This window comes from Pelophylax lessonae (genome assembly GCF_965119305.1).
Source record: "Pelophylax lessonae genome assembly, chromosome: 1".
In the NCBI taxonomy this organism is placed as follows: Eukaryota; Metazoa; Chordata; class Amphibia; order Anura; family Ranidae; genus Pelophylax; species Pelophylax lessonae.
Genome location: NC_138768.1, coordinates 572838696 through 572853689, shown reverse-complemented (window position 1 = coordinate 572853689; position 14994 = coordinate 572838696). Strand labels below are relative to the sequence as shown.

General features: G+C 47.4%; 1 protein-coding gene across 2 annotated transcripts in view; it reads right to left on the bottom strand.

Moving 5' to 3' along the window:
* Positions 1–14994, bottom strand: part of GC (GC vitamin D binding protein) — a 233924-nt gene that overhangs the window by 87475 nt on the left and 131455 nt on the right. For both annotated transcript variants that reach the window (XM_082243262.1, XM_082243263.1), the window contains exons 8-9: positions 13740–13936; positions 8367–8499 (exon numbers count right to left, since the gene is read on the bottom strand). In XM_082243262.1, the coding sequence (XP_082099388.1) occupies positions 8367–8499; positions 13740–13936 (330 nt within the window). The remainder of the gene's footprint in view (positions 1–8366; positions 8500–13739; positions 13937–14994) is intronic.

The window sequence follows — 14994 nt, the reverse complement described above, 5'->3', positions numbered from 1 at the left end:
GATGATTGGGGTAGTCGTTTCTTAACCTCCACCACACTCTCATCACCCGAAACAGCTCTCTTTACACTATGTGACTCCCCCTCATCCATAGATGATAAACAAATAGATAAATCCGACACCAACTCCTCCCCTGATAAAACCGAAAATGTGTTGCCAAGAGGAACCCCTCCTGGCTCTAACTGTAAGGAGGAAACGACCGCTTTACTGGTCTTCCTCTTCTTCTTTTTCTTCCTCTTTGTCCTCTCCCACCCCTCATCATCCGAATCCTCCACAACAGAGGGTGAGACATGGGACATGGACACCCCTCCCTCAACCCCATCGACCCCACCACCATCCAGCACCCCTGCACCCTCTTGGCCGCGTTTGCGGTGTCGAGAGACAGGGACTGGAGGTGGAGTAGGCCGAGGGGGAAGATCCACTATACCCGCCCCCCCAGCAGCTTCCGCTAGTCTGGAGGATCTACGCACAGTAGATGTAGGAACAACCACAGGAGGGACAGACTCAGGGACCACATCACCAGGGGAAACAAAATCTGACACAACAGACACAGGAAGGACAGACTCAGGGACCACATCACCAGGGGAAACAGAATCTGACACAACAGACACAGGAGGGGCAACAACAATTTCCTCTCTAACTTCAGCTGCTTCATCTTCTTTATCAAGCCTCTGCAGCTCAGTCTCCAATCCTGGCAAGTTATGCAGTGCCTCTGGGCACTGGCTATATGGATGACCCAGCTGCTGGCACAAATTGCACCGAATCTGGGTGCATTCTCTGGCCAAATGGCCTAAATCCTGGCACAGTGAGCACTTCTTGTGGGTGCAGGACGATGCAAAGTGGCCTTTATCACCACATTTATTGCACACCTTAGGATGACCTTGGTAGAAAATGGTCAGCCTATCCCTACCCAGAAAGGCTGAGCAGGAAAGGTGCTGAACTACATCGCCCAGCACCCCCAATTTTAGTGACACTGTCCAGGCCCCTGTCCATATCCCATGCTCATCAAGGACCTTCCGCAGTGGAGTGAGGACCTCGCCATATCGGCGTAGCCATACTAATAAATCAGCCTCTGGTATGGATTCGTTACGCACCAAAATGGTCACTGATTTTATCAGAGGCTGCCTTGAGATCACCTTTGGCACCAAACCACTCCACTGCTGAAGGCCCTTGCACCTCCTAAATCTCTCCCAGAAGAGATCCAAACTTTCAGGTTTTACAAACGACAAATCAAATTCATAACTCCCCACCGGGCAAATTAAAGCAAAAATATCACAGGCTTTAAACCCCATTTCCAAAATCAACTCAGCCACCCTCCCCCTTACTGGTGGAGTTCCATCCCCCACCCACCTCAACTGTACCACATTCCTCCTCCTATACCCACCAAACCTCCCTGAATTTTGACTAATAACAGACTTCCCACCACCCACCCTGGTGTGACTCCCCAAAGCTGAAGCATAGCTTCCAACATTCCTCCCAGCAGAAAATCCATCAGTTTTTTTTAAATTATCTGACACACACTTAGCAGATAACGATTGCACAGATTCGGGATTGATCTGTGCAATCGAATCTTTCCTCTGCTGAGCAGGAGGAGAAATGTCACTTTTATTTTTCCCAGCATTACTAACCCCTTCACCACCACCCACCACATTCATTGCTTTAACATTAATGTCATTTTTTATACTTGCTGGGATATTTATTATTGCTGTTGTCTTCACAGCAGAATCTATAGCTGCTGCTGCACTGGTAAGAACTCCAGCTGTCATCTTCTCTTCCACTAGGACAGGGTTTTCAGCTGTGGAAATAGCATTCTGTTTTAACACAGCAACAGGTGAAACATTGCAGGAGACTTCCATAGCTGCTTCACTTCCAGCACTATGTTGATCCCCTCCCCCACCAGAAATCAGCACTGGATGACTGGGAGGCTCAGGTGAACATGAAGCATGCTCTTTGGAGCTGGCAGCCATTTTGCTTGCTGTGGGACTACTGGTCTCAGCCAGACCAGCAAAATCCATGCCTGGGGTGTTAGATGCAGGTCCATCCACATTCATCTGATGGTCCGGGAATTCATTAGTCAGGGATTTTCCTTGCATGTCTGCACTCTGTTTCTCCACAGCAGAATCTCCAATAGGTAGCTGTATGCAGAGCTCCTTCTCACCTGGGACACCATCCACTACAGCAAGTGGGGCAGACATGCTGGAAGGCAGCATGATGTACTGGGATTTCTCCACCAGTACTGGCTTTGCTGACTTGAATCTCCTCTGCCCATCCTCAGGGATTTCTGATGGATCATCAGAAAAGACAAACTTGTCTGCTTTCAGGGGTGACTCCATCTCCTGGATAAATGTCAGGGATCCATGTCCACTCTCAACCCCCTGGCTGGTTGCCGCTGGTGATTCCCAGTTCTGGCATGGGGGGAGAGGTGCAGAGGCAGATGGAGCCTGGTCATCCATTAACTGAGCCTGCTGATCCACAGAACTTGCTGATGCTTGGCTGGTAAAACGCCTCTCATTGTCAAACTTTTCTTTAAATGCTCCAATCGGTCTTTCAGCCTTTCCAGTAATAAAGATTGTTCCTTTACCTTTTCTTCCAATTCCTGTAACTCAGGCTTCATGGCTGTGCGATTTTTACTCCAGGCCTGGAAATACTTAGTTTTGAAGGATTTGTGTTCAGCCTTCAAACCTTTAAGTTTTTCTTCCGCTCTCCCAATCGCCCTAAAACGATTGATAACCTTCTGGCTGAAGACATCCGCATTCTCACCAGGGCCTGGACCCACAGACAGGTCCTCCACCTCCTCCTCACTAGGCCCCGTGTCATCAGGGGGATCCCTCCCAGGGCCTCCCCCAGGATCAGGCATTGTTCCTGGGCCAAGCTAGCAAGCAAGGCCCAGGCTTGAAAAGGGCTGGTTCACACAGAGAGCTCTTTGGGTGTGTCCTCCTCCTTCTTCTCACTGACCACCAATGTAAGGGACATTCTTCCCACTGATCACCAATGTAAGGGACATTCTTCCCACTGACCACCAATGTAAGGAGCATTCTTCCACTGACCACCAACGTAAGGAGCATTCTTCCCACTGATCACCAATGTAAGGAACATTCTTCCACTGATCACCAATGTAAGGGACATTCTTCCCACTGATCACCAATGTAAGGGACATTCTTCCCACTGACCACCAATGTAAGGGACATTCTTCCCACTGACCACCAATGTAAGGGACATTCTTCCCACTGACCACCAATGTAAGGAGCATTCTTCCCACTGACCACCAATGTAAGGGACATTCTTCCCACTGACCACCAATGTAAGCAGCATTGTCCCCACCAAAGTATACAGATGTCAGTATTATGGGAAAAGCCGCAGTGTACACATAACGCCGTAGGAGGAGGGCAGAGAGGGACGCTGTGGGAGGAGGGCACAGAGGGACGCTGTGGGAGGAGGGCACAGAGGGACGCAGAGGGGGGACGCCGTGGGAGGAGGGCACAGAGGGACGCTGTGGGAGGAGGGCACAGAGGGACGCTGTGGGAGGAGGGCACAGAGGGACGCAGAGGGGGGACGCCGTGGGAGGAGGGCACAGAGGGACGCTGTGGGAGGAGGGCACAGAGGGACGCTGTGGGAGGAGGGCACAGAGGGACGCTGAGGGAGGAGGGCACAGAGGGACGCTGAGGGAGGAGGGCACAGAGGGACGCTGTGGGAGGAGGGCATAGAGGGACGCTGAGGGAGGAGGGCACAGAGGGACGCTGAGGGAGGAGGGCACAGAGGGACGCAGAGGGGGACGCCGTGGGAGGAGGGCACAGAGGGACGCTGAGGGAGGAGGGCACAGAGGGACGCTGAGGGAGGAGGGCACAGAGGGACGCTGAGGGAGGAGGGCACAGAGGGACGCTGTGGGAGGAGGGCACAGAGGGACGCTGTGGGAGGAGGGCACAGAGGGACGCTGAGGGAGGAGGGCACAGAGGGACGCTGAGGGAGGAGGGCACAGAGGGACGCTGAGGGAGGAGGGCACAGAGGGACGCTGAGGGAGGAGGGCACAGAGGGACGCTGTGGGAGGAGGGCACAGAGGGACGCTGAGGGAGGAGGGCACAGAGGGACGCTGTGGGAGGAGGGCACAGAGGGACGCTGTGGGAGGAGGGCACAGAGGGACGCTGAGGGAGGAGGGCACAGAGGGACGCTGTGGGAGGAGGGCACAGAGGGACGCTGAGGGAGGAGGGCACAGAGGGACGCTGAGGGAGGAGGGCACAGAGGGACGCTGAGGGAGGAGGGCACAGAGGGACACTGAGGGAGGAGGGCACAGAGGGACGCTGGCACAGAGGGACACTGAGGGAGGAGGGCACAGAGGGACACTGAGGGAGGAGGGCACAGAGGGACGCTGTGGGAGGAGGGCATAGAGGGACGCTGAGGGAGGAGGGCACAGAGGGACGCTGAGGGAGGAGGGCACAGAGGGACGCAGAGGGGGACGCCGTGGGAGGAGGGCACAGAGGGACGCTGAGGGAGGAGGGCACAGAGGGACGCTGAGGGAGGAGGGCACAGAGGGACGCTGAGGGAGGAGGGCACAGAGGGACGCTGAGGGAGGAGGGCACAGAGGGACGCTGTGGGAGGAGGGCACAGAGGGACGCTGTGGGAGGAGGGCACAGAGGGACGCTGAGGGAGGAGGGCACAGAGGGACGCTGAGGGAGGAGGGCACAGAGGGACGCTGAGGGAGGAGGGCACAGAGGGACGCTGAGGGAGGAGGGCACAGAGGGATGCTGAGGGAGGAGGGCACAGAGGGACGCTGTGGGAGGAGGGCACAGAGGGACGCTGAGGGAGGAGGGCACAGAGGGACGCTGTGGGAGGAGGGCACAGAGGGACGCTGTGGGAGGAGGGCACAGAGGGACGCTGAGGGAGGAGGGCACAGAGGGACGCTGTGGGAGGAGGGCACAGAGGGACGCTGAGGGAGGAGGGCACAGAGGGACGCTGTGGGAGGAGGGCACAGAGGGACGCTGTGGGAGGAGGGCACAGAGGGACGCTGGCACAGAGGGACACTGAGGGAGGAGGGCACAGAGGGACGCTGTGGGAGGAGGGCACAGAGGGACACTGAGGGAGGAGGGCACAGAGGGACGCTGGCACAGAGGGACACTGAGGGAGGAGGGCACAGAGGGACGCTGGCACAGAGGGACACTGAGGGAGGAGGGCACAGAGGGATGCAGCATCTTTTGATTTGGGGGAGAGGGGGGTAAGAGGATATGTATTGGGGGGTGCTTTGGAAGGAGAGATGACACCCCTCCCCCCACTAGCAGAAGTACTCTCTCCTCCCAAAGCACCCCCAATACATATCCTCTAGCCCCCCCCATCACTCCATCATGTGTGCTACTTGCCCTTCCCCCCTTTCTGGTTACCGTGACCCCCCCTCCACTGTATCTATAACTATACACAGACCTCAGATCCTCAGCGCGGCTCTGGCAGTGAAATCTTCCTCCTCCCGGGTTCCTTCTGTCTGTTTACATCCGAAGGGGGCGGGGGATGCTCAGTAAGATGTGCGGGCTGCCAGTGGGGAGAGAGGTGTCTTACAGGAGGATGATAGCTGCGAGTGGGACACCGGGCTGCAGATGTCCCGTGTGCCCCCTCCCCCTCCCTTTGGCAGCGCTGTGTGTGATAGTACACACACACTGACTGACCTGCTGCACACGAGGCTCTGCAAAAACTTTTCTGCACTCTGCAGCTCTCTCGCCAGCTGTCCCTTGTGACAGGAGGTATGCAGTGGCCACTTCCCGTCCAGGGACGGACGGACTGACCCTCTCATGGGGCCCCCCTCTGACGCCGGGCCCTCGGGCAATGCCCGAGTGCCCGAATGATCAGTCCGCCCCTGGGGTTACTGCAGGTCAGGCTGGATGACTCACAGTGGCAGATCTCTGGAACCTCCCCCTAGATCTCAAAGTTTGGAGAAACATCTAGAAGTTAGGAGGCCAGAAGGACTGATCTGCATAATTGAGGAAACATGGCCAATCCCCAGCAGAATGCTCTGGCAGGGTGGCATAGGTCAGTCCTTAAATATGAAGCCATGCAAGCAGGGGAGTTAGATGGAAGATGGAGTGCTAAGGAGTCAGTTGGTGGCCTAGGAGGACCCTGGGTCTATGGGGGGGGGGGGGTGGGTTGGGCTCTGCCTTCAGGCTGGGCTTGGGAAGATACTAACAGCATTATGGTTTGAATCTGAGGAGTAGGAGGAAGCAAAGTGGACAGAGGACAGAGGACAGAGTGAGTACATCAGCACACCCAGGATTTCACAGGGGGGGGGGATTCCGGCGGATGTAGGATACCGCACCGGAAACAAAACAATGATACCTCCGCTGGAAGTGTAACACCGCTTGCTTCAGCTATTTAGGTAGCGCGGTGTCGCCCGCCGACCACACCCTCGGAAGAAGTCTACCATTGGATGAAACGCTGCGTCGGGCGGGACCTGTGACGCGGGACGTCACCATAGTGAGGAAGCGCTGGTTGTTGGCTGGGAACCGATCCACACAGATAAGCTCACTTGGTCTTATTACTTGTAAGCATTTTTTTCTGGCAAAATAACATAAATGGTGTTTTAAATGTTACTGCACTATGAGAATATTTTTTGCTTTTGGGTACTATGACTGATCGTTATGCCCTGAGATATTTGCATGAAATTGCATTATATACACTGCTCTATCCTGGGAGTGTTGAGGATTATCTCTTGAAAATCTGGAGGAGCTGTTTGGTGGATCTTATGGGCCTTCATATATCGGTGGGACGGAAAGCAGCAGTGTGATTGGGGTCACCTTTTCTCTGGTGGTGGTGGCACTTCACAAGACCAATCGGCTGGACCTTGCCTAACTACCCTTTGGACTGTTATCTTAATAGCGCTGCTTTTCACCTTTTTATTGTTTATATGTTTTATCTTACATTTGTGCAGCGGCTGTTATTTACCTATTTTAATTATTAGTCTAAAAGACTCAAGTGCAGCTTATTGGTATTATTTAAGCAACGATAGCCTCTGAACTGTCCCCAGTTTCACTTACCTTTTAGAAGAAATACTTACCTTGAAAATGTCTTGTCCAGAGCTGCCATCTCAGGTGTGGGCAGCTGAAGCCAGAGTGTCCTCTTCGTTGTCCTCTTTGGCGACCTCTGAGTGCCAGAAGGCCCTGCTAGTCCAGAAGCTGTTCAGCAGGGAATGACGCGCATGCACCGGAAGTGACGAGCAGGAACGGTGCAGGCGCATTGATTCCTGGGATCGATTCCTGAGTGGTCCCTGTTCTGAAAACAGAAGCGTGCAGACTGGAATGTTCAGAATCTAGCAGATTTCCAGGTGTTTAAGGCACCTAGTCCCTAATTTCGCTGTTTTTTTTTTTCACCAGCCACTACAACAATACTGTGTCTTTCAGTGATATAGGGACCAACAGAGGAAACCAAAGAGTAGGGTACCGGGCATCCAACACTCCCGGAATTATTGAGTGTAGAACATTTTTCAGCAAGCTTCTCCTTTCAGCGCTGCAAAGTCCAGGGACACAGGCAACAGGAAAAGTAAGTACTAAAGTGGAGTTCCACCCTAAAAAAAAACTTTTCACTGTCCGCTAGCTTAGATGAACCTGAAAAAGAATTGGAATATAAAAATATTTTTTGTTTCACTTGCCTTGTTTTTAATGAAAGTATACTTACCTTCCTTCCTCTTCCTCCTGCTGCGGACACGGCCGCCGACGTCACTTCCTCCTTGCATCGACTTCTGGGAGATGAGCGTCACTTAGCCACTTTACACTAAACCACCATTCACACTTCAATGTGATTAATATATGTCAGCCATTCATTAATAATTTGTATTTTGATGTCACTGATAGTTTTTGAACTGGGAATTTAATCCCGGTTATATTTACTTTATTTTTCTTGCTCCTTTATTGCACGTTTAGCACCTTACATTGATACTCCGTTCACAACACAGGAGTCACAAATACCTACGATTTTTCCACAGTATTGTTTTAGGTGCAGCCATATCACTGCACCTTTGTTGAACTTAGCACTTTTTAATTTTTATTCTATTTATTTATGCATTACGGATAAGCGCAGCTTCAATACTATACCAATGTATTGGGCCAGCCCTGCTATTAACTGTGAAAGAAGGAAACAAGTGTTTTTTTTTTTTTTGTTTTTTGTTTTTTATACAGTGTATGGCTGGCTTACGTGGGCCTGTTGTTCTTTGCTTTAAGGTACCTTGTTCTGACCTGGTTGGAAATCATCCAGATAACTCAATCAGATGTAGGTGATACAAAAAAGCCTGCTTGTTCTATGGCTTTTACAGTGATACTTTGATTATAATTCTACTCCAAATATAAAGCCTGTGAAAAGGACAGCATGCTTGTGTTCAAGCAGTAAAGAAGTCACAGTACCTTCTTATCCAGACAAGAATTAGCATTTTCTGAACTGCAGCACTTCTTCACAATCTCTGCAACAGACTCAAACAGCTTTTCAACAAACACTTCTGGCAGCTTAGTGTTTCTCCTTGCTATCTCATACATGTACCTGCAGATAGAAAAAAAAGACTGCCGAGATAAAACAACTTTCCTTTTATCTGGTAAATGAAAAATATGCCTTCTTGAAAACAAGCATGGATATGTGACAAAGCATTATTTATGTTTTTCCGTTCTATTTCTCCCAGAATATAAAAAAAATATTTTATTTTATTGTATATCCTGTTATTGATTTGGGAAAATATTCACAGAGACTTTTCTAGTACAGAATGATTAAAATAACAGCTTTCCTATATTTTACTTCCAGTATATATAGAGAAAACTGATTGCAAGTGATCATCAGACTATTTTTGTCACGTGGCAATTTGTGGACTTTGTTTACAGTATACTTTCCTTTCACAGACACATCAAACAACAGTGGGACCTTTGAAGTTCTAGACCTAGTTTTTTTTAAGACCTAGTTATACCTGCACGCATCTGCAGAAGCTTCTATTGGCCCTTCTATGCCCAAACTGGTGACGCCTCTAATCTTAGTAAATGGTGGAAGCTGTGTTCACTACAATCATCCATTTATTTGCAAAAAATCCTGAACATGATTGGGTATTCAAAGATAACATAGTTTCACCTTATTTACAACCTATGGCAATATTCGATTTTCAAAATAATCATTCCCTTTACTAAGTGAACAGTCTTTACTCCTTTAGTAAATCAGCCTAAATGTTTATGCAATGTTAATGTATATTGTTGCTGTAATACATCAAAAGAGGGACTTAAAAAAAACAAAAAAAAAAAAAAACAACCATAATTTTTTGCCTTGTGAAGTGGTTTAAGGGAATCTTCAATAGGACAAGAAATGGCCCTAAATCCATTAAATGTTTTTAAAAAGTCTGTTGACTAATGACTATTTTATTATTTGGCATCTCAGTGACTCAGTACTACCGGTACTTTGATTTTGCATCACTTTGGAGGAGATTTACTAAAACTGACACACACAGAATTTGATGCAGCAGTACATAGTGACCAATCAGCTTCTAACTCCAGCTTGTTCAGGTAAGCTGTGACAATAAAACCTGGAAGCTGATTGGTCACTGTGCACAGCTGCACCAGATTCTTTGTGCACCAATTTTAGTAAATTCCCCAATGCATAATAGTTTTTGTTTAACCACTTAACGACCGCCCGTCGCAGTTTTACTGTGGCAGGCAGCTGCTGCTGGGGAAATTGACGTAGTACTACGTCACTCTCTCCCGCCGATCTTGGGCGTGCTCCCACGCGCCCCTGGCCCCGCTGATAGTCTGATTGGGTTCAGAACCGATCAGTCATCAGGTCAATGATTTTTGGCCTGGACCTGTTGATTGTTCCTGCCCAATCAGAGACTGACCTGTGCCTGTGTAATGTAAACACAGGCACAGAAATGACCCGCTCTCTCCTCCCCAAATCCTTTTTGGATTCATCGATAGAGATGTCGCGAACCTAAAATTTGCTGTTCGCGAACGGCGAACGCGAACCTCCGCAAATGTTCACGAACGAGCCAACCGGGCGAACCGCCATAGACTTCAATAGGCAGGCGAATTTTAAAACCCACAGGGACTCTTTCTGGCCACAATAGTGATGGAAAAGTTGTTTCAAGGGGACTAACACCTGGACTGTGGCATGCCGGAGGGGGATCCATGGCAAAACTCCCATGGAAAATTACGTAGTTGACGCAGAGTCGGGTTTTAATCCATTAAGGGCATAAATCACCTAACATTCCTAAATTGTTTGGAATAACGTGCTTTAAAACATCCAGTGTGTGTATACAATCAGGTATGATGTTGTATCAATCAGGTAGTGTAAGGGTTACGCTCGCTTCACAGTGACAGACCAAACTCTGACAGACCAAACTCCCCGTTTAACGCACCGCAAACAACCGCAAACAGTCCATTTGCAGTGGGTACAGTACAGTCTGTGGACCTGACACTCACTGGCAGGCAACTATAAAAATATACTTTTTTTTAATTTGCAACGTGCTGTGCCACCGTATATATGAGTGGTGGGCACTGCAGTGGGCACAGTACACTCTGTGGACCTGACACTCACTGGCAAGCCAGGCAACTGCAATTATAAAAAATATATTTTTTTTAATTTGCAAGGTGCTGTGCCACCGTATATATGAGTGGTGGGCACTGCAGTGGGCACAGTACACTCTGTGGACCTGACACTCACTGGCAGGCCAGGCAACTGCAATTATAAAAATATATATTTTTTTAATTTGCAAGGTGCTGTGCCACCGTATATATGAGTGGTGGGCACTGCAGTGGGCACAGTACACTCTGTGGACCTGACACTCACTGGCAGGCCAGGCAACTGCAATTATAAAAAATATATATTTTTTTAATTTGCAAGGTGCTGTGCCACCGTATATATATGAGTGGTGGGCACTGCAGTGGGCACAGTACACTCTGTGGACCTGACACTCACTGGCAGGCCAGGCAACTGCAATTATAAAAAATATATTTTTATTTAATTTGCAAGGTGCTGTGCCACCGTATATATATGAGTGATGGGCACTGCAGTGGGCACAGTACACTCTGTGGACCTGACACTCGCTGGCAGGCCAGGCTACCTGACCTGGCTTGTCTTTGGATTCTGATTACCTGCTGCCCGCCCTGACCTTGGCTTGTCCTGAAGATTCTCCTGCCTTATCCTGATCTGTTACCCTGCTACCGGCTATTGGTCCTGGACCTGCTTCTGGCTCAACCGGGGGAATCCGGGGAACCACGACCTGGTGTTAAGCAGCCAAGTCCATCCCCACCATCTGGGGCCCTGGTGAAAACCAACTAACACTTAACCTCTGGTGAACCTGTGTCACGCCAGATATCCGGTAAGCCACTCCTCTTACGTCAGGCTCTGCCACGTTACCCCGTGACAGAAATCAACAATTTACGCCCTTGGAAAGCCTGCAGGTGTTGATTGGTTTCTGGGTCCTGTACGCGGCTAGACTGCAAAAAAGTCTCACACATGGGGTATCCCCATACTCAGGAGAAGCAGCAGAATGTATTTTGGGGTGTCATTTCACATTTACCCATGGCATGTGTGAGCAATATAGCATTTAGTGACAACTTTGTGTAAAAAAACAAAACAAAAAAAAATAATAATTTTTCCGGAACTTGTGGCAAAATATAAAATATTCCACGGACTCACCATGCCTCTCAGCAAATAGCTTGGAGTGTCTACTTTCCAAAATGGGGTCATTTTGGGGGGTTTGTGCTATCTTGAAATTTCAGGGCCTCCGAAACTGTGATAGGTAGTGAGGAGTGAAATCAAAAATTTACGCCATTAGAAAACCTGAAGGTCGTGATTGGTTTTCGGGGTCCCGTACACAGCTAGGCTCCCAAAAAGTCTCCCACATGTGGTATCCCTGTACTCAGGAGATGAGGAGAATTTATTTTGGGGTGTCATTCCACATATACCCATGTCATGTGTGAGAAATGTATATTTTAGTGACAACTTAAAAATAAAAAAAAATAAATGTAATTTTCCCAAAACTTGTGGCAAAATATAAAACATTCCATGGACTCACCGTGCCTCTCAGCAAACAGCTTGGGGTGTCTACTTTCCAAAATGGGGTCATTTGGGGGCGGGGGGTTGTGGTATCTTGACATTTAAGGGCCTCCTAAACAGTGATAGGTAGTGAGAAAATGCAATGTAAAATGTACGCCCTTTGAAATTCTGAAAGTGGTGATTGGATTCCGGGGTCCCATACACAGCTAGGCTCCCAAAAAGTCTCAAACATGTGGTATCCCTGTACTCAGGAGAAGCAGCAGAATATTTTTTGGGGTGTAATTACACATATACCCATGGCATGCGTGAACAATATATCATTTCAATGACAACTTTGTGTAAAAAAAATACATTTTTTTTTTTAGTCATTTTTCAAACACCTGTGACAAAAAAATTAAATATTCAATGAGCTCAACATGCCTCTCAGGGTATTCCTTAGGATGTATACTTTCCAAAAAGTGGAAATTTGGGGGAGGGGGTTTGTGCTGCCCTGCCATTTTAGCACTTCATGAAATGAGATAGGCAGTCAGAAAGTAAAAGCTGCATAAATTCCAGTATTTACACCATAGTTTGTAGACGCTATAACTTTTGCGCAAACCAATAAAAATACGCTCATTGAGATTTTTTTTTGTCAAAGACATGTAGCTAAATACATTTTGGCCAAAATATATGACATGAATTGAATACATTGGATATTTTTTAAAAGACAAAGTTGAAAATGTAATTTTTTCTCAAACGTTTTTCTCTTTTTTATATTAATATCGCAAAAAATAAAAAGCGCAGTGGTGATCAAATACCACCAAAAGAAAGCTCTGTTTGTGGGAAAAAAAGGACGTAAATTTCGTTTGGGTACAGCATTGCATGATTTGCGCAATTGTCAGTTAAATTCACGCAGTGTGCCAAGTTGATAAAAGGGGCCTGTTCTTTGAGCAACCAAATCCTCCGGTCTGAAAGTGGTTAAAGAAAAGTGACCCAAGTAAAAGTTCTGCACAATGATTTTTAAGACTGAAAAGTAAATGCAAGTACCATACAATGAGAAGAACCAGACTTCCATGTATGATCCCACTGAACTGTACCCAAATCTAAAATAGCCACGTAACTCTTTTAAATGTTTCCAATGTCAGCCCTTACACTGATTAGTGGCGGGTGGGTGCATTAGTAGATTGTAAGCTCTTATGAGCAGGGCCCTCTTAACCCTCTTGTATTTTACTGTATTGTAACCTATTCGATTGTAAGCTCTAATTAGCAGGGCCCATATAACCCCCTTGTATTTTATTGTATTGTAACTGCACTGTCTCTCTTTTGTATTGTAAAGCAAAGCTTAACCTGTTGGCACTTTATAAATCCTGTATTATAATAATAATAATTAGTAAATAAGTGTTATCATTTTTGTCCATTTCTTTTCATTATCTGAGCAGATCTGAACCAGATAAAAAGCTCCCATTCTAAAGTGGTTTCTTGCTCTTTAATCAGTCTGAAGTTCCACTTTAAATGTATAGATCTTCTATAGCTTGATTAAATAATGCCTCACATTCTACCAGTTCTTGCACCATTAGCTGCCTCCATATACTATAGGATAAAGTGCTCACTTGTTAAAACATCATTTTGATTTATATGACACTCTAAAGAAAAATGTAGGTATGTAGGTATAGCTTTGCTACTCTGGATTGCTCTGTCTTCAAAGTATGCAACCAACTTATTAGAAAGGATAATATGACCTTCATTTTATAGTACAGAAAACATCTGCTTACTTTTCAAGCCCTTGATTCTTGCCTTTTTTACATAGTTGGTCAGCAGGTGGCAACTGAAGCTTTGGAAGCTTGATAGACTCAGCAGCACTCATGGAATGTAAGCAATGCAGAGTGTCTATTGGTGCTTTTTTACAGCATTCAGTAACTCTAGTGTCTCTTGATAGCTTCCTACATACTTGTTTGATGTGCACAGACATCTGCAAAGATAAACACTTAGTTAGAACAGTACTGCAGGCAAACAGCTAAATACACAGATGACATACATATAAGCTTTCCATTCTCAAGGACTTGTATTTCTGTCTATCAAGTCCTGACATTGGGACAGCACAATCAAACATCACAGTCCTTTCTGGCAGGTCAGGAGACCTGATTTTTTTTTTCTGCTGCAGTTAAAGCAGAACTCAGAGCAAAACTTCTTTACTTACTTTTAATTCTGTTTTCCTACCTTTCTAAAATATGTAGTCCATTTTTGAGTTGGCTCTGTAGTTTCTGAGATAAAGCAGATGCATTTTTTAAATTACAGCGTTAGGGTCCTTTCACACGGGTGTTCCGTATGTCTGTTTTTCCTCTATCTGTTTGCGGATGAAAAACGGACATAATGTATGTCTATGGGCTAGCGGACGTTAGAGGATGACCATCCGCTGACATCGTTTTTTCGTCCGTTCCATTAAGTTATGTTTTTTTGAGACGAAAGAGAACCCTATTTTTCTTCCGTTTATAAAACAGAATGGACGAAAAAGGGATGTCAGCGGATGGTCATCTGCTAATGTCCGCTAGCCCATAGACATACATTATGTCCGTTTTTAATGCACAAACAGAACGGACCCTAAAAAGTGACATCCGTGTCCGTTTAAAAGAAAAAAAATACTGAACTGAATTAAAAAAACAGAATGCCCATGTGAAAGGACCCTTACTTCCCTCTCTCTTCCATTTTGTAGGACCAGTGGCTGATTTGCCTTGTGTTTCACCAGCAACCGGTCTTGTCACAACCCCATTGTAGTTCTTTCTACAGCGAGCAGGAAGTGATACAATCCCTGCTTGCTGTAGTGGGTGGAACAGTGAGGCTGAGACTAGCGGTCTGATCCGCCCATGGAGGCAGTGTCTTTAGAATGCTTACAGGCTTTGAGTCTCGGCCCCTCCTCCCATTCAATAGTAGCAGAATGGTCTGGGGCAGCTGCCAGTTTACTTACCGGCGACTCATGACTCATCCCTGGCTGCAAATAAATAAATTAAAAAAAAGTACCTGGGCATGCAA